Genomic DNA, 20,393 nt, shown 5'->3' with positions numbered 1-20,393 from the left:
AATGGCCATCCTACCAAAAGTGATCAACAGATTTAATTCAATCCCCATCAAAGTTATAACATGATGCTTCACTTAAAAATATATTTTAAACTTTATATACAAACACAAAAAGGCCAGGATAGCCTAAACAATCCAAATAATGTAAATGTTATAGATATCACCTACCTATATTTCAAATAATATTACAGAGCTATAGTAATAAAAATAAAATTGTATTGACATTAAAAGAGAAATGTTGATTAGTAGGATCATATTGAAGACCCATACCTCCAAATATAAATATTGTATGTTTTCTTTTATATGTGATTGTTAGTGTTTATGCTTTCTATATGCATGCTATAATCTGAATAACTCCAGAGTGTAGGCACTAAGTAATGTACTAGTAGGAGGAAAGTTTCTCCAAAGGGAGGGGGAAAGAATATAATCATATATTGAGAGACAAAGACAAAATTGGAATAGAGGTTTGAACAGGGAGGAAAAGTGGGAGGGGCAAAGGAAGAAATAATTGAGGAAAATTAATACTAAAGGATATTTGAAAAACTATATGGAAAACTACTGCCTAAATGCTTCCTAAAACATACACAAATATGAAATGAATCTGAATGGAGTCACCAAATACTAAGGGGGACAATGCTTCAAGTAGATATCTTATGCACCAAATGAAACTTCCAAAGACTGAAATAAGTTGCATCATCTTTAATCATTGGCTAAAGGGGCCATGTGTAAATCCCCAAATAGAACAGATTATTGACAAGGCCATTAGTTACTCTCTACAACCAGATTGTAAAGCTTTATTTATGAAGATTACACCTATGTCATCAACACACACACACACACACACACACACACACACACACACACACACACACACACAAATAGAAATCACTGGTATCTTTGTGGACTTTTTGTTCTATTTTGCCTTTTAGTCTACATTTCTATCTTATCAGTCTTTCTGCTTGTTTTGATTGTGTGTGTGTGTGTGTGTGTGTGTGTGGTTTTAAGGAGTTAATATATATGCCATTAAGGATTTTAATACCTACATTAACCTTTTTTTTTTTTTTTTTGCTGAGGATATATTCCTCATTCCTGTCTTATGGAGTTTGCTTAGTGGGGAGAGGATTAGCTAAGAAATGGAGGTGCTAATTTTAATTCTTGAGACTTGGAGAAATCTAAAAGAAGTCTTTTACTATTAGCAAATACCATTAAAGTAATCCCATTTCCTTAAATGTAAACAAGAAAACCATAATTAACCTGTTAGCAAGTGTCATTTTGCTATCCATGAAAATATAGGCATATCATTTGCATAGGACAAATGTACTACATGAATCCTAAGGCTTTGACTACTGGAATGAAATTGATGTCAAGGTTGAATGATTATCAAAAAAATGACAATTGACAAATCATATAAGATATTAAGTTGTACTTCACGTCATCCACCAAGGGGAGGCGCTCAAGTAACTCTTAATATGTATGCAACTTAGAGTTAAATTCTGCCATGAAAACAAATTAATGCCTTCTTTTCAATTTTGTCTTTCTTGCATATTTTCCCAAAGTTGCAGTGGGATATGAGGAATTGATAGTAAGCATCATCTATATTTTTCTTAAAATTAATTATTAAATTTCTTAAAATATTGTTAAATAAAACAGTGTCAATGTGTATAATGGTATGGACATCTAACAAAGAGTTTTATCTCCATGTCCCCCTCCACAGGATTCAGAATTTCCCGTAGATATGCAACCAGATCCAAACTTGACTGCATGTACAGAAAAAATTTCTGCAGCAAAATTTGACTACAAGCTAAACAATATTTTCAGACTTCATGATCTCCCAGTGAGCTGGTAGGACTTTTAGTTTTCATAATGCTTTTGAGATCTTGCTGTGCTGTCTAAACTGTGGTGCTCTCTTAACTATTCGTAGCTTATGTGATTTACTCCTACCCCGTGTGTGTGTTAGCTTCTCATAGCAATGAAACAATCCAGCATAGCCTCCGGAACATGGCTCGGTGATTGCTTTAGGCACTTGGTGGCAGTGCAGACTAAGTACACTAATACCTTAATAGTTCTAACTTACAAGAACACACACGGCTTTAAGAGAGTTTCCAAGATATAAACCTGAGATGTGAGAAACTATGGTTTTAATTATTTTCTTGATTCTAGCAATGTTCTTTTTGAATAATGTAATTTTTAATTTGTTCTTTTCTAAGTCATAATTTCATGAATTGTAGGCACATTGATTTAAAGTAAAAACACGTCACATTTATTGAAATATAATTACTTTATAAATCTGAACCATTATACCTATACATATAGAAAATGTATTTTTTATATCTTTTGTCACTGAAAGGGTTGGTAAGGTTTTTTTAATTTTCTTTTTGAGGAGAAAGTTTCTGTCAGTTATCTGTAAATATAAAACTAAACTTTTTGGAAAACTTAAGCTTCAGTATATAGTTTTTGTCGATAATCATAGATATTAATTTTAGCTTAGATAAGCAGCATCGCATTCTTGCATTTTTACACATAAACTAAAGTATATGCAATTTTTCCTTAATCTATGATTTGGGTAAAATATACAGGAAAAAGATGTTATTATTCATAAACTTTTTCAGCAAGAGTAACATCTTGTTGTGCTGTAATTGCATCTGTTTTACCTGTAGTTCTCTTTTTCAATTGAAATGAGTCTGTTGCTTTTGATAATATTATGATATGTGATGTGATATGTATATGTAATATACATAGTTATATATTACATATATAGTTATCTATATTACATATACATATCGCATGGTATGATATATATGCATATAGCACATATATGCAGTATATTATGATATATGCAGACATATGTATCTACATATATGTACATTTATGTGTATATATATGCATACATATATATGTGAATAATATTAGGTCATCTTAAAAACAAGAATATTATATATGATGTTTTATGTATAGATAGCATAATAATTTTAATGACATGATTAAAACACATAGGTCACTGAGTTGAAAATGTCTATTAACATTTGAAAAGAATCATAAAAATAATGCACTCATCCCTTATAGTTCTAATTAAATTAGGACATGCAGCCCTGTGTGTGTGTGTGTGTGAGTGTTTGTGTGTCTCGGTGTGCAAATGTATCTCTTTGGAAGTAAGATTATAGCTTTTATTAAATGTCTCTTAACTAGATATGATTTTGTATGCTATTTCTTTTGGGGGGTATTTTTCAAGACAAGGTTTCTCTGTGTATCCCTGGCTATCCTGGAACTCACTCTGTAGACTAGGCTGGCCTCAGAAATCCACCTGCCTCTGCCTCCCAAGTCCTGGGATTAAAGGCGCGTGCCACCATTGCCTGGCTTGTGTGCTATTTCTTACATCAGCTAAGCACCATCTACAATTTTATTTTAAAATATAAAATTATTTTATTTTCACATATTTTACTAATACTTCAGTGGGTATAATTTGACTTGTTATAAAAAGAGACCTAGTTATTTTAGAATTGGGTTTTAAGAATTTTCTGCAGTGCACTCTACTCAGCCCAGGTAATGGCAAGAATATGCAGATCTGATTTGATAATAAAAAGAGAAATATAATAGACAATCACTCTCTAGGAAGAAATGCTCCTGTTTGAACAAATATTCTAAAGACCATATATATAGTGAGTTCTCTTTTTCCTCTTTTATTGAAAATAGATTTTAACATATTCTTATTATGATTTTCCCTTCCCTTAGTCCTCCATGATCATTCCCACCTCCCCTCTTATCCAGATCCATAGCTTTTCTCTTTCTTATTGGAAAACAGACATCTAAAGTAACAATAACAAAATAAAATAAAATAAAATAAAATAAAATAAAATAAAATAAAATAAAATAAAATAAAATAAAATAAAACAAAAGCAAGTTGGAATAGGAAAAAACACACAGTAGAAAAACAGCAAAAGAAAAAAAAAACACAAGAAACACATATAGGTACTAACACACATGTATTTTCATACACAGGAACCTCATAAAAACAGAAAACCAGAAGGGATAGTATACACAAAAAGGACTTGTAAAATGAAAGAAACAAAAGAAAATAAATGTAAGAAAGAAATTAAAGAAAGCCTGACTCAGCATTATAAGGCATCAAAGGTGCAGTTGAGTGTTTTGGGGTTTTTTTTTTTTTTGTTTTGTTTTGTTTTTGTTTTTGTTTTTGTTTTACTATGCTGTGCATTCAGCCCAGAGGAATGCATACAGAAAATGGGATACATTTACCCAATGTATTCAGTGATTAAAAACAATGACTTCATGAAATTTGCAGGCAAATGATTGGAACTTAAAAATATCATCCCGAGTGAGGTAACACAGTCACAAAAGAACACACACGGTATGTACTCACTGATAAGTGGATATTAGCCCAAAATTTCTGAATACCCAAGATTCAATTCACACAACCATATGACGCCTAAAAAGGAGGAAGGCCAAAATGTGGATGCTTCTTAGAAGGGTGAAGAAAATACTCACGGGAGGAAATATGGAGACAAAGTGTGGAGCAGTGATTGAAGGAAAGGCCATCTAGAGACTGCCCCATCTGGGGGTCCATCCCATATACAGCCACCAAGCCTGAACATTATTGTGGATGCTGGGAAGTGCTTGCTGATGGAACCCTGATACGGCTGTCTCCTGAGAGACTTTGCCAGAACCTGACAAATACAGAGGTAGATGCTCTCAGCCAAACATTTCACTGAGCACAAGGGTTGGAGAAGGGACTGAAGGAGCTGAGGGGGGTGGCAGCACCATGGAGGGAGCAACAGTGTCAACAGACCAGACTCCCAGAGCTCCTAGGGACTGGGCCACCAACCAAATACACATGGAGGTACCCTTGGCTCTGGCCACATCTGTGGCATAGTTTGGAGTTCTTGAACATCAGTGGGAGGAGAGGCCCTTGGTCCTGAAGGTGTTAGATGCTCCAGTGTAGGGGAATGCCAGGGCTGGAAGAAGGGAGTGGGTGGGTGTGGGAGCACCCTCAAAGAGGCAGGGGGAGGGGGATGGAATAGGGGGTTTTTGAAGGGAAGACCTGGAAAGGGGGAAACATTTGAAATGTAAATAAAGAAAATATCCATTAAAAAAAAAAAAAAGATTGACTTTTCTCCAGTGAGAATCCCTTGGAGAAACTGAATTTTCATTTGCAAGAGGTTATCCATTGGAGAGTGCTTCTGGATCAGTTATGGGGGTCTGTTTCTACTGCTTTCAGCTCTAGGACCTCAATGAGGGTAGACCCGTGCACACTGTGCATGCTGCCACAGTGCGTGAGTTCACATGTGCATTAGTCCTTTTCTGTTCAAAAAGCCTTCTTGCTCTTGGCGTCCCCCATCCCTTCTAGCTCTTCTTATATTGTTTCTGCCTCTCGGCTTCTTGAGGCTGGGGGAGGAGAGACTTGATGCGTACATCCAGTATAGGATTGAGTGTTCTAAGGTCTCTTAGTCTCAGCACATCGTTGGCTTATGAACCCAGCTCGTAAGATGGGCTTATTTGCTGATGAGCGAGGGACTGATCTGTGAATACTGTAGAATGTCCTTTGGCGTAATTTTAAGAATTCCTTTAGCAGAACAGTAGTATTTGGCTTTCCCCCTTGGTCCTTGTTTTATCTAGTCCCAGGATTTTAGCCATCCAGCAGTGTCAGCAATGGATTCCTTCCCCTGGAATGGTACTTAATTCGTATCAGATACCAGTTAGTCGCTCCCATGAGTTTTGCACTGCCATTGCACCACCACCGTATTTTTCAGGTAGCTCACAATTTTAGATTGAGGTTTAGATGTAAACTAGGTTGGTATTTACCTTTGACCTTTGGAAGCATGCAGAGCACCTCCAGTGGCATGAACAGTAGTATGTAGTCACGAAGGCTCTAGGAGGATATAAGCTCTACTTTTCCTTGTTCAATGAATTGTGTAAGTGTTGTGTTAGCAATAGGGCAGGCATCAGTTTGTGGAGAAAAACCAGTAGCCTTGACAATTGTAGGGCTATCAGCATCCACTGTTTTAACTTGTGGTTTCTTTAATCTAAATAAGAATTCCAGACTCTTTCAGAGGATCATTTTCCCCATCTTTTCATGTTAATTTAGTTTTCATTGATAGCAATTTTGTTTCACATTCTCATATTTTATCTTATAAATTAATAGCTAATTGCATTACAATAGAAAACCTTGGCTCACAAAGACATTTGATAATAAACTATTTGATTCTTCATAGTCACCTACATTAGCTCTGTAGTGGCACTGGGCATGACCACTGAGCTCAAGCAATTAGATATAGCTAGCACTGCTGGCATGCTTTATGGAGAGACAGAGTTGTTCAGTTAAAAAAATTAAAAGGACATTAAAGGAAAAGCCTTTATTCAATGAAAGAAGAAAAAGAGGGAAATGACTGCTTTGTCAAAAACAAGAAGAATACAGGTTTCAGGCTACCTCATTTCCAGCGTCTACAAAGCCAGCTGCCCCATAACCACTAGTGCAGCCCGGGGAGAAATTTCATTATCTTTGCTAGCAATTTTATTAGGAGAGAGGCTCTGTCTTTATGGCTTAGGCAGTAGAAAGGTGAACCAGTAGAAAGAATAGTGGTTAATCTAAGGATGACTTAAATCAAGTTGCTGCTTTGGGACAACTCGTTTAGGGGTTGTCTGCTTTATTGGCAGTCTGTTCATTTCTGCTCCTGCTACCACCATTTCATCCTTGCGTTGTGCTGGTGTGGTTCCCTTCTATTTTATTCTGTTAAGTCTTCCTATTTATTCTGTTTTAACTATCAGTCATCAGCCAGCCATAAAATATAATTCCAAAGTAATATTTAGTGTTTCTCTAGTTTCCCTGGGTATGAGGGAACTGGAGAGATGAATAAGTGTTCAAGAATGCTGTCTGAAGTATTCTGAGAACCAGAATTCAGACCCCAGGGCACACTTAGGAAGCTGGCACCCTGGAAACACATTTAACTCTAGCTCTGAAGGATCGCCCTTTGCCTTCCACATGTGTATCTGCTCACAAAGGTGCACGCGTGTGTGCATACGCACACACACACACACACACACTAAATAAATGAACAAACAAATTGAAAGTTGAAAAGTTTAAAAAGATGTGATAAAACTGCTGTGTGGTTAAGACTCTTTGTTGTGGAAATATGTGTACCTAAGTTCAAATTCTCAGCATCTCTGAACAAAGCTGGTTGTAACCAGCTCCTGCAATCCCAGGACTGTGGGATACAGGGACAGAAAGAGTGTCCTGACCACCTGCCTAGTTCCAGTTTCAGTTAGAGACTTTTTATTAAATAAAATGGAGTATGGTAGCACGTAAATGAGGAATCTTACACCTGTGTGTGTAAGATCTTATGCATGTGTGTGCATGCACATGAACACATTTAACATAAAATAAATAATTACAACACTTTTCATTATGTAAATGTAGCTGTATTTTAGAGCAGTTGACTACCCTGCATGAGGCCCAAGTTCAATATTGCAATAAAATATTTATTGATTTATTATATGCTTCTTTAGGCAAGAACATTTTTCTTACTGATCAAGAGTTAATTTTGCTTTTGTTTGTCAATTAATATCAGTGGGAAATGTTCTTAAGCTATAGTTTATAGATTTCTCAATTTTGAAATGTAGCAACAGTAGTAGTATGGCCATTAATATTGAAAAGAACAAAAATACAAATAATACTAATAATGTTTTACTGAGCACTAACAAAAATATTCACCTTCTGTATATACACTATCTCTGGTCATTCTCTCTGTATTTAACAGACACAGTTAAACAGATTACAGACACAGACACAGACACAAACACACAATACTCAGAGATCCTAAAAATTTCAGGATTTGATACAAATATAGTTTAAAATGAAAGCAATAAATAAACCCACACATTATTTTAGAAAAATTATAAAGAAAAAATTTCCATTTTTATATCCATGCATGTAATTTGCAAGTAATATAAAACTATAGGGTGAGATCTTATCTTTTCTCTTGAGAATCATGACCTAAGATAATTGCTTTATAGTTGAATGTTAAAATAATTTAATTAGATTGTGTATAAGTGCAGAAAATGCTAATTAAGTATTCTTTGCCTAGGAAAAATAGGTATAGCAAAACATATTTTTAGTGTTTTTTAACAAGGTCACAATAAAACATATAGTAAAATCCAGATAATTTAAAATTTCTTAATGTCTTAGTAATTTGCATTTTTATGTAGTGCAATTCTATAGGTCAAAGAACCAGAAGAGTTTTAAATTAGACTAATTAAGAGTATTTTAAGCTCTGGTTTAGTTTTTTCTACTAATCTTACAGATGTTTGAATGACGCCCATCGACCTAAACAATAGCCTTCAATAATGCACATCTGTTAAAAATGCTCCAGTGTAGGGGGATGCCAGGACAGGGAAGTGGGAGTGGGTGGGTTGGTGAGTGGAGTTGGGGAGGGATGGGATGGGAAATTTCGGAGGGGAAATGAGGAAAGGAGATAACATTGGAAATGTAAATAAAGAAAATATCTAATAACGCCCTCTCCTTTTGTCTAGAGAACTAGGTTCTAACCATGTTCTGTCCTAGTGCCTTTCGTTCTCATGAGAAACTTGGGGAAATGAAGACTCATCAAAATCCCATTTGTTCTTACTATTATCCCACACTAGAGATGCTATCTGCATTGGATCCTCTATGTGCTGTCATGACAAGGAAGAGAAACTCCTACTTAAACAAGGAAAGTAAACCCCTTATAAAAGGAAAGTCGACATTTTGGCTCATGTTTGAGAGCGCAATGCATCATGGTGGGCAAGAGTAGTGGCAGGAGTTTGAGGTGCTGGTCCCATGACATCTGCAGTCAGGAAGCAATGAGTGGTGAAGGCTTGTGCTCTGCTGGCCTTCTCCTTTAATCAGGCCAGGACCCTAGCTCTTGGAATATTATCACCTATAGTCATTGCATCTTTCCAGATCAATTTACTGAATCTAGATAACCTCTCAAAGACACAATTAGACACTTGTTTCCATGGTGACTAAAATTCCCGAGAAGGTGACAACCAAGACTAACCCTCCCACTTCTCTTATCTGAAACTCCTTTTATCAGAGTCACTGGTGATTTTTTATAACCCACCAGTTGTCTGGTCACTCATAGCTTCTCCTTTTCTTCACCGATCAGGTACTTCTTAGACAGTTGCCTGCTCCCGAGACCTCAGCTGCTGTTAGTGTGTCCTGGGTTTCCTCTTGACTCCCATGCTCCTCTCTTAGCTTGTCCAGTGAACTGCTCCTCTTGGGCCAGATGTCTGGTTAAAGGACTGCCCCCTTAAGACTAACTCTTAGCTTCATCCTTTTACTAAGTACATTTCTCAGGTGTTATCTTCTATTCTCTGGCCATCAATTCCAAATGGCAATGTCTTGTCATTTTCCCCTAAATTTGAGCATTTTATGATTCTCTAGCTTTCATGTCTAAAAAAGAAATTTGTGTTACCTCGAAAGCTTGCACCTCCAATCTCCATCTTCATAAAAGAACCACTGTGTATAAATAGATATCAGCTGAAGTCCCACAAATAATTTTGATTCCTCTACTTCTTACCCTACAAATTCTACTATTAAATGTTCCAGTCAGGGATGACCATATAGCTCAGAGGTAGAATGCTTGTCTGCTTCCTTGGATCCCTTGTAGGGGGAATCTCCCAGTCATTCTGGTAGTTCTTTGATTTAGAACTCATTTATGATTTTCACTTTCTATCTCTAATACTAGTAGTCATCACTCACACTGGGCACAAGGCTAATAATTTTTCCCACCATACTCTGTGATATCAGCTCTCCCATATCGCATATATTTCATAGGAACCATGCTAGAGAAGGTCAATTGGGTCGTAAGAGCTCCTACTTTAAGTACATGCTGCACTTGCCAGGCTCAAGATGAAGACCATGCCTTCTTTTTGGACACATGCTCTCTTCTCTTCCTTGGCCCATACATGGCAGTCATTTCTGTTCTGCAGACACATCATCACACTCGATGGGCAGTGTCAGGATTCCAAGTTTTGCACATCTGCTTCCTTCCTACCATTACTCAAATGCGAAAATGTCTAGGCATTTTGGATACCTGGCTTCTTTTGTAGGTGCTGGCATCTGAACTCTGCTTCTCATGAATGTGCAACAGACACCCTTCATTGTGTGCTGCCACTCCAGTTCCCCCTATATTTTCTTTCTTCCCTGGCTTGCCATATGCCTGGAAATCATACATTTCAAAGTATTTCATGAAAAGACTCATGAATAGCTTTTACCTAGCAGTGCTGAACAATGTGCACTTCTCCAGTGTCCTCTTTTCTGAGCCTATTGGAATATTGTGTCTTGGGTCTGCTGTATGACGTGGCTATGTGATTAAACCTGGGCGGATGTCTGCTCTCTTGTAGCTAGAACCCAGGGACATAGTAAAGACTCTGACTTATGATAGAAGCCCAGATTCCTGAGTCAGTTGTTTGTAGTATCCCTCAACCTTTATCTAGATTTATTCTCTAGATTTCCTATACTTTTTAAAAATTAAATAAGTTAGTCAGTTTAGAATAATTTTTTTTCAAACACAGTTTCTCTGTATAGTTCTAACTATCTTGGAACTCACTCTGTAGACCAGGCTGGCCCCGATAAAATGATTTTCAATGCAAGAAATACTATATGATACTTATATCCACACATTCACTCAGAGAAAATGAAGATATCTCAATGCCTCTGAACAATTAACTACCTGAACGAATTCCATTTCAGTCAGCTGGCATTTACTTGAATTCACAGTAACCCAAGTGTAAAATCCATTGACGCAAATCATATTTGGCAGCCAAAGTTCTATAGAACATAAAACGTGGTAGAATTCAGTACAGGATAGCTTCAGGATTAAAGATGGGGCAGAGCTTTTATGAAAAGACAGCATGTGGAAGAGATCCTGCAGTGTGCAAAGAAGTAAGAAGTATAGAGAAGGAAGAGAAAAACTGAAGTCAGAACATCCTTGAGGCAGAGGCATGGCCTCAATATCCCAGGAGAAACATGTCATGTAGTGTAAACCAAACAAGGAATCTGAAAGACCCAACAGAAACATGTTAGGAAGTTGAATGTCAAAGTGGTGTCCCACCAGATCTTAACAGTCTTAGCATTCACACTTTCTCTTGTATTCAGGAAATGTTGGAAATCACTTTGAAAATTCTGGACAAAAGATAAACAAGATTGACATGTCAAAATAGGACATTTCCCATTGCTGTGTGGAAGTGAGGCTTCTTATGGAGTCAAGGGTAGGGATTTGTACTAGATAGGAATCATTCCCACAATTCAAGAAGGGTGTGAAGATTTCCATGATAAGGATGATTGGGAAATAGGAGGAGATAAATGACCAGAAAGGTTATTTTATCAAGATGAGTGTCAACAAGTTTTTTGGGCAGACCAGCTGTGAATAAAAGAGAGGTATATGTCAAGGGTAGCTGGATTTTGGCTTCAGCAACAGAAGACTAAAGTAAGTATTCACTTACATGAGGGAGAAGCAAGTTTGTTTGAAAACATGGTCGTGCTAAGTTCATGGGGCTCTTGGTATTTAGGTAGGGCTGGAATACTCTAAGAATGCGGAGAGCAAAGAATGTCTCTGCGCAGATGGCTTGGCGTGTAGCTGGGAGCCTGTCAGTTGTGTTCCAGGCATTGCCCTGACGCTTTCACCAGAAATATTCTATCTGGCATTTCCTGAAAGAAGAAAGAGATAGAAAAGAAAGAAAAAGAAAAAAGAAAAAAACCTGGACTTTAGAGAAACATGAGTCTTTTCAAACCATGAAACAATACAAAGCTAACCTTCTTCTTTTAGTGTTTTTCGTTTAAGTTGCATGTTCTTAGGAGATAACAAGTTAAACTTAGAATATTTTCTGAAAGTAAAGTCCCTCAATTAACTATAGATAATAATTACCATCCCAAAAATATGCCATGAGTATATACTCTAAATATTATGTTTATTTCTCACCAAATCAATGGTGAAGCATGAATTTAAAACCTGAATTATAGGAAGAAAGCAGCTATAATTCCTAAAGTTAACTTAAAGAAAAATATTCCTAGAAGGACAATTATTATAGAGATATAGCCTACTGGTTTCAAGATTTTATAGTCAAGTGCTAAGGTGTTAGATCGGTCCCATTATCTAATGATACAGTAGTAACATTTATACCATTAACTTTTAAGAAGCAAGATACACATGAGTACACAATAAATGCAAGCATTAATTTTAATGGGCTATTTACTTTCTGGGTCTGTTCCATGAACAAATACATCACCTAATTAGATTACATTTTTAGGGTTTTTTCATATATATTTTTAGTACCCTTGCTTGTACATACCTTAACTTTAAACTAAGTTGTCTCAGTAACTTTAGGTTTGTCAAGTGGCTGTCATCTTCCTGAAAGTGTTCTCTCTCTCTCTCTCTTTTTTTTTTTAGTTAACTTACAGCTAAAAATTATGGAAGGACTTTTACATTGGTCACAGATGATGCATAAAGCATTTTCAATTCCAGCATTTCATAGACTCAGCCAGAGACCGACAGTTGCCCTTCTGGGGCTATAACCATTTTTCATTCCCTTTTAATTATCTAGATCCATAGTAATAACCACAGTGACCTACAAGAAGGCATTGTTGGACATATTATAATTATATATAGCAATTACGTGTAGTGCCAACAATGCATAAAATCCTACTTATTAACCAAGGTTAGTAAAAATGAAACTCTGTTTGTCTCCCTTAGGACATGGGCTCAGGTTTTGAAAAGCCAAGGCATTTAATTTTTGTATAAAACTTTTTCTGGAGTATATTATTATGATAAGTCAGTTCTATTTCTGTGGGATGAGAATATATTAATAATACTCCAGTAAATATAGACAACTCTTCTCACTCTGGCTCCTCCTCTCGTTATAGGCTCGTATTTCCTATTACCTGATGTGTAATAGAAAGGGAAATGGAGCTCAAAGCAAAGGTGAACCTTTATAATGTCAGATCCAGGAAGGTTGTTTAGGACATAAACATAAACCGAGAAAGCTCTTTTACTCTTGAACAGTTTGCTTAATGTTTCAAAATACTCATAATTTTGATTCAATAATTAGAATATTTAATAATTAGAATATGACATATGAATAATCGATGACTCTAGAAATCTCTGACATTTCTTGATGCCTCATTTAAAATTGCCACATTTTGTTCAATTTAAAGTCAGTGTATATAAAATGGCGTGTGTGTGTGTGTGTGTGTGTGTGTGTGTCTGTGTATGTGTCTGTGTGTGAGTGTGTGTGAATTTTATGATGAATGGCTTGAAAGCATCTGATCTAAATCTTAAACCAATTCTGAAGATTTCTTACATGGCCATGACTAGAAAAATATTGTTATATTAGTTTCACACCATTTTTTGTATTAATAGTGATTTTATAATCTAATAGAAAGCAATAAAACTTTTATTAGGCTTATCCACACCACATACATAACAATATTTATGTTCAGATCCAACTTTAATTTAAAACTACTGACATTATCCTAGGGCAATAACCATTAATTTTAGAGTGCCTCATAAAATAGCCTGTTTTAACTTGCATATTTGTGAATACCTAAAGTTTAGCAGCTCTTTGTCCACGCTCTCACTTGACTGCTATCTTATTTTTTTCTACAACTTCATATGTCTTCCATTTTAGTGTCATTATCTTCCATAAAGTAGCCACTGGTGCTTGTCTTCTGACTCATTTAACCACTATCTTTACCACTTTATTATCAAATTAATTAGGTCTCTTAAGCCTCTGGATTGTCACTTGGGTCTTTCAAAGTCTGGTGGCTGTAATTTAGTCCTCATACTTCAGTAAGTCTATTGGCCTCTGATCATTTTTTTTTCCAAATGGAATTATTTCTTTCTATTACCACCATAATAAGCTTTTAGAAATTAAGATATGATGTCTTATTTTTCAAACTCTATATTCTAAGATTTGGAGGTTTGGTTCTTTTAAACTAGTAATGGCCTATCTTTCTTGATTTTGTTTGCTTGTTTTGTTTTGGAGCCTCTTTCACATGGGCCTGCTGTATGTTGTCTATGAGATGTGTTCTCTGTGCCCTATCTTATGTTCTGTCTGTACAGAAAGTGCATTTCAATGAGATCCTTGCATTTGTTCATGTGTTAGCTCATTTTCTTCAGACAGAAATACCCTTTGTCTCTTTTTTCATTTGCAGAAACTTAAACAACCTAAAAAGTATTCTCATCCCTAAACCAAATCTTCTTTCTGTTGCCTTGTTACTAGGTACATATAAGACAGGGCACAGAGAACAAATCCTTATAGATCCCCATGATTTATTGGTAATTCTGCATTCCCAAAGTTAAGAAAATCTCTTGAAGAGAAGTCATGAAATTGTTACATACACTCATACTGTTGTAACTTAGGCATCTACTAATGATGCATTCAATATTTTTTAGTGTAAAGGAATAAAAGTGTCTAAGCATTGTCACTGTTCTGACAATAGACATTGTCAGAATTTTTAACATATACTTAGTAAAGAATAGCTTCAGTTTATTAGTTGAGAAAAACAACAAATGGAAAGAAAAGCTGTAGTGGGAATTTGCTCGTAAATCGAGTAATAGCTGTTCATTGGAAAAGAGCAGAACCGATGCATTACACTGCACCTGTGCTTTAAGGTCTGTACATCACATTAACATTCTCATCTTTAGAATCGTGGTAAAGAGGACATTGGCTGGAACATCTGGCCATTATCCTTGCATCATAGTTTACCCTGCCATATAGCATCCACTTGCCTTAGGAACAGTTTATTTCAAAACTGACAAACGTAGTTCCCGAGTTCTTCTGTCTAAGAGACTCTGTGTAAAGGTTCAAAGAATACCCACTGTCCTCAGTGTCTAAGCTGTTTAAAGACACACATGACTCCTTCTCTTACCTGGTTGTTGCTTCTTTAACTCTTTGTCTCTGCACTCTACATTTCTGATGGCTCAGCAGCCAGTCCTCTTCAGAACATGGGGGCATTGGGGTGGGTTCAGCTATGTGATTCTGCTCTATATCACTTAGGTGAGCTTGGTCACATAGATACAGGCTCTCCCTGCAAATGCATCATGTGGATGCAAGTTTTTTTTTTTAAGTACATCTATGATTCTGTAGTCTCCAGATCTCTCCCTCCTCCTCCCCCTTTTTCTCCTCCTTATTCTTGTTCTTCTATTTCCCATTTGCATCTTCCATGTCACTGCCTGACAGCTTTTTAACTGAAAGGACCAGACTTTTCTCTATAGTGTTCTGATGTGTATAATGACAATGTGGGTGACTCTGAAACAGGAGTCTGATGAATAACTAAATCTGAGATGGAGAAGTACCACACGTCTAGAATCTGTAAAGACTCTTATGACAAATGCATTGCTACTTTCTTACTGTTTAACTCTTTCATGTATGGTTAGGGAATCTTAATCCATGACTCATAATGTTTTCATAGCACACATTTACTGTATACTTGTGTATGCTCCTTGGAGTTTTGGAAGGACTTACATCATTGTAATAGCAAATGTAATCCATCTCCCCACAAGCCAGATTTTGGCTACTTAGAGAGAATATATTGTATTAGTCGAGATGGAAATGCCTGTGAATGGGTGGGTATTGATTCTGAGAAAGGATAGGGAGTCTAGAGGCCTCTAGTGGGAGCCTTCCCATCTCCACCTCTGGATCAGGAACAGCCTAACAGCCTGGGCCATGGTGCCCTGTCTCCAAGCAGTGTAAGAGGCCAGCTGTGCACCCGGAGTCTGGCTGGGAGGAGGCAGCATGCACTTGTGAGTCTGGCCCTGCAGAGCGGAGGATCCAGTCCTGAGGCCTCTAGCAGGAGCCTTCTGGTCTCCACCTCTGGATCAGGAACAGCCTGGGCCACTGTGCCCAGTCACCAGGCAGAGCAGGAGGCCAGCTGTGTACCCAGAGGCCAACTAGGAAGAGGCAGCTTGTGCTGGTGAGTCCAGCATTGACAACAAGACCATCTAACACCAGTGAGAAATAGATGGCAAAAAGCAAATGTAAGAACATTACTAACAGAAATCAAGACAATATGGCAGCATCTGAACCCAATTCTCCATTAACAGCATGTCCTGGATACCCCAACACACCAGAAAAACAAGATTTGGATTTAAAATCACTGGTCATGATGCTGTTACAGGAACACATGAAGGACATAAATAAATCTCTTAAAGGAATTCAGGAGAAAATGGATCAAAAGTTAGAAGCCCTTACAAGGCTCTAACTTTCAAAAATCATTGAAAGAAATTCAGGAGAATACGGGTCAAAAGATAGAAGCCCAAAACTCAGGAGACAGCAGGTGCTGGTGAGGATGTGGAGAAAGAGGAACACTCTTCCACTGCTGGTGGGATTGTAAGATGGTGCAACCACTTTGGAAATCAGTCTGGAGGTTCCTCAGAAAACTGGGCATGGCACTTCCGGAGGATCCTGCTATACCACTCCTGGGCATATACCCAGAGGATTCCCCAGCATGTAAAAAGGACACATGCTCCACTATGTTCATAGCAGCCCTATTTGTAGTAGACAGAAGTTGGAAACAACCTAGGTGTCCCTCAACAGAGGAATGGATACAAAAAATGTGGTATATTTACACAATGGAGTACTATTCAGCCATTAGAAATGATGAATTCATGAAATGGATGGAGCTGGAGAACATCATACTAAGTGAGGTAACCCAGTCTCAAAAGATCAATCATGGTATTCACTCACTGATAAGTGGATATTAACCTAGAAACTTGGAATACCCAAGAAATAATCCACATATTAAATGATGTCCAAAAAGAACAGAGGAGTGGCTCCTGGTTCTCGAAGACTCAATGCAACAGTATAGGGGAATACCAGAACAGGGAAGTGGGAAGGAATAGATGGAAGAACAGGGGGAGGGAAGAGGGCTTATGGGACTTGCGGGGAGTAGGGACCCAGAAAAGGGGAAATCATTTGATATGTAAATAAAGAATACATCAAATAAAAGAAAAGAAAAGAAAAGATAGAAGCCAATAAGGAGGATACGCAAAAACCACTTAAAGAAATACAGGAGAACATTGGTCAACAGGCTGAGGTCATGAAAGAGGAAACACAAAAATCTCTTAAAGAATTACAGGAAAACACAAACAAGCAAGTGAAGGAGCAGAGCAAAACCATCCAGGATCTAAAAACAGAAGTAGAAACAACGAAGAAATGGCAAAGAGATACAACTTTGGAGACAGAAAACCTTGGGAAGAAATCAGGAGCCATAGATGCAAATATCAACAACAGAATACAATAAGCCTACAGAACTCCAAACAGACTGGACCAGAACAGAAATACATCCCGTCATATAACCCAAATGTACTAAACAACCAAAGAATATTAAAGGCAGTAAGAGAAAAAGGTCAAGTAACATATAAAGGAAGACCTATCAGAATCACACCAGACTTCTCACCAGAGACTATGAAAACTAGAAGATCCTGGGCAGATCTCTTGTAGACTCTAAGAGAACACAAATGTCAGCCAAAACTACGATACCCAGCAAAACTCTCAATCAACATAGATGGAGAAACCAAGATATTCCATGACAAAACCAAGTTTACCCAATATCTTTCCACAAACCCAGCCCTACAAAGGATAATAGGAGGAAAACACCAATGCAAGGAGGTAAATTTCACCCTGGAAAAAGCCAGATAGTAACCTTCTTTCATCAAACCCAAAAGAAGATAACCACTCAAATATAAAAATAACATCAAAAATGACAGGAAGTAATAATCACTATTGCTTAATATCTCTTAACATCAATGGACTCAATTCCCCAATAAAAAGACAGGCTAACAGACTGGATAAGCAAACAGGACCCTACATTTTGCTGCATACAGGAAACACACCTCAGTGTCAAAGACAAAAACTGCCTTAGAGTAAAAGGCTGGAAGACAATTTTATAAGCCATTGGTCTCAGGAAACAAGCCGGAGTAGCCATTCTAATATCAGATAAAATTGGCTTTCAACCTAAAGTCATCAAAAGAGACATGGAAGGACACTTCTTGCTGGTCAAAGAAAAAATACACCAAAAAGAACTCTCAATCCTGAACACCTATGCTCCAAATGCAAGGGCACCCTCATTCACAAAAGAGACTTTACTAAAGCTCAAAGCACACATTGCACCTAACACAATAATTGTGGGTGACTTCAACACTGCACTTTCCTCAATGGACTGATCATGAAAACAGAATATGAACAGGGACACAGTGAAACTAATTGAAGCTTTGGACCAATTAGATTTAATATATACATACATTATATATATATATATATATAAAACATTTTATCCTAAAGTAAAAGAATATACCTTTTTCTCAGCACCTCATGGTACCTTCTCCAAAATCAATCATATAATTGGTCACAAGACAGACCTCAAGAAATATAAGAAGATAGAAATAATCCCATGCCTCCTATGAGATCACTATGGAGTAAAAGTGGTCTTCAAAAGCAACAAAAACATCAAAAAGCCCACATACACATGAAAACTGAACAATACTCTACTCAATGATAACATGGTCAAAGAAGAAATAAAGAAAGAAATCAAAGACTTTTTAGAATTTAATGAAAATGAAGATACAACATACCCAAATTTATGGGACACAATGAAAGCAGTGCTAAGAGGAAAATTCATAGCCCTGAGTGTCTCCAACAAGAAAATGGAGAGTGCATACACTAGCAGCTTAACGACAGACCTGAAAGCCCTGGAACAAAAAGAAGCTAATTCACACAGGAGGATTAGAAGACAGGAAATTATCAAACACACGGCTGAAGTCAATCAAGGAGAAACAAAGAGCACCATACAAAGAATCAACAAAACCAGGAGCTGGTTCTTTGACAAAATCAACAAGATAGATAAACCCTTAGCCAAGCTAACCAAAGGGCACAGAGAAAGTACCCAGATCAACCAAATTAGAAATGAAAAAGTAGATATAACAACAGAAACTGAGGAAATTCAAAAAATCATCGATCTTACTATAAAAGCCTATACTCAACACAACTGGAGAATCTGGAGGAAATGGACAGTTTCCTAGAAAGATATCAAACCCCCAAAATAAATCAGGATCAAACAGACCATCTAAACAGTCCCATAACCCCTAAAGAAATAAAAGGGGTCATAAAAAGTCTCCCAACCAAAAAATGCATGGGACCAGATGGCTTTAGTGCAGGATTCTATAAGACCTTCAAAGAAGAGCTAACACCAATACTCTTCAAACTATTCCACAAAATAGAAACAGAAGGAACACTACCCAACTCGTTCTACAAAGCCACAATTATGCTGATACCAAAACCACACAAGGATCCAACAAAGAAAGAGAATTTCAGGCCAATTTCCCTTATGAATATAGATACAAAAATACTGAATAAAATTCTTGCCAACCGAATCCAAGAACACATCAAAATTATCATCCACCATGATCAAGTGTGCTTCATCCCAGGGATACAGGGATGGTTCAATATAAGCAAATCCATCAATGCAATCCACTACATAAACAAACTCAAAGGAAAAAAAAACATATGATCATTTCATTAGATGCTGAAAAAGCATTTGACAAAATTCAGCATCCTTTCATGCTAAAAATCTTGGAAAGAACAGGAATTTAAGGCCCATACCTAAACATAGTCAAAGCAATATACAGGAAACCGGTAGCCAACATCAAACTAAATGAAAAGAAACTTGAAGCAATCCCACTAAAATCAGGGACTAGACAAGGCAGCCCTCTCTCCATACCTTTTCAATATAGTGCTTGAAGTTCTAGCTAGAGCAATTAGACAACATAAGGAGGTCAAAGGGATACAAACTGGAAAGGAAGAAGTCAAACTATCACTATTTGCAGATGATATGATAGTATACTTAAGTGACCCAAAAAACTCCACCAGAGAACTCCTACAGCTGATAAACAACTTCAGTAAAGTTACAGGTTATAAAATCAACTCAAGCAAATCAGTTGCCTTCCTATACTCAAAGGATAAGCAGGCTGAGAAAGAAGTTAGGGAAATGACACCCTTCACAATAGCCACAAACAATATAAAGTATCTTGGTGTGACTCTAACCAAACAAGTGAAAGATCTCTACAACAAGAACTTCAGGTCTCTGAAGAAGGAAATCAAAGAAGACCTCAGAAAATGGAAAACTCTGCCATGCTCGTGGATTGGCAGGATTAATAAAGTTAAAATGGCCATCTTGCCAAAAGCAATCTACAGATTCAATGCAATCCCCATCAAAATCCCAACTCAGTTCTTCACAGAGTTAGAAAAAGCAATTCTCAAATTTATCTGGAATAGCAAAAAAACAAAAACAAAAAACAAAAAAACAAACAAACAAACAAACAAAAAAACAAACAAACAAACAAAAAACCCAG

At 36.9% G+C, this 20,393-nt stretch overlaps 1 protein-coding gene across 1 annotated transcript in view; it reads left to right on the top strand.

The window, feature by feature from the left end:
* Spag16 (sperm associated antigen 16) overlaps nt 1-20,393 on the top strand; it is a 979,959-nt gene that overhangs the window by 164,098 nt on the left and 795,468 nt on the right. Inside the window, exon 11 of the mRNA XM_052193590.1 lies at nt 1,712-1,839. Coding sequence (XP_052049550.1) covers nt 1,712-1,839 — 128 coding nt within the window. The remainder of the gene's footprint in view (nt 1-1,711; nt 1,840-20,393) is intronic.

This window comes from Apodemus sylvaticus, chromosome 9 (genome assembly GCF_947179515.1).
Source record: "Apodemus sylvaticus chromosome 9, mApoSyl1.1, whole genome shotgun sequence".
NCBI classification, from domain to species: Eukaryota; Metazoa; Chordata; class Mammalia; order Rodentia; family Muridae; genus Apodemus; species Apodemus sylvaticus.
Note: the sequence above shows the minus strand (reverse complement) of the source record. Positions and strands in the feature narration are given on the sequence as shown.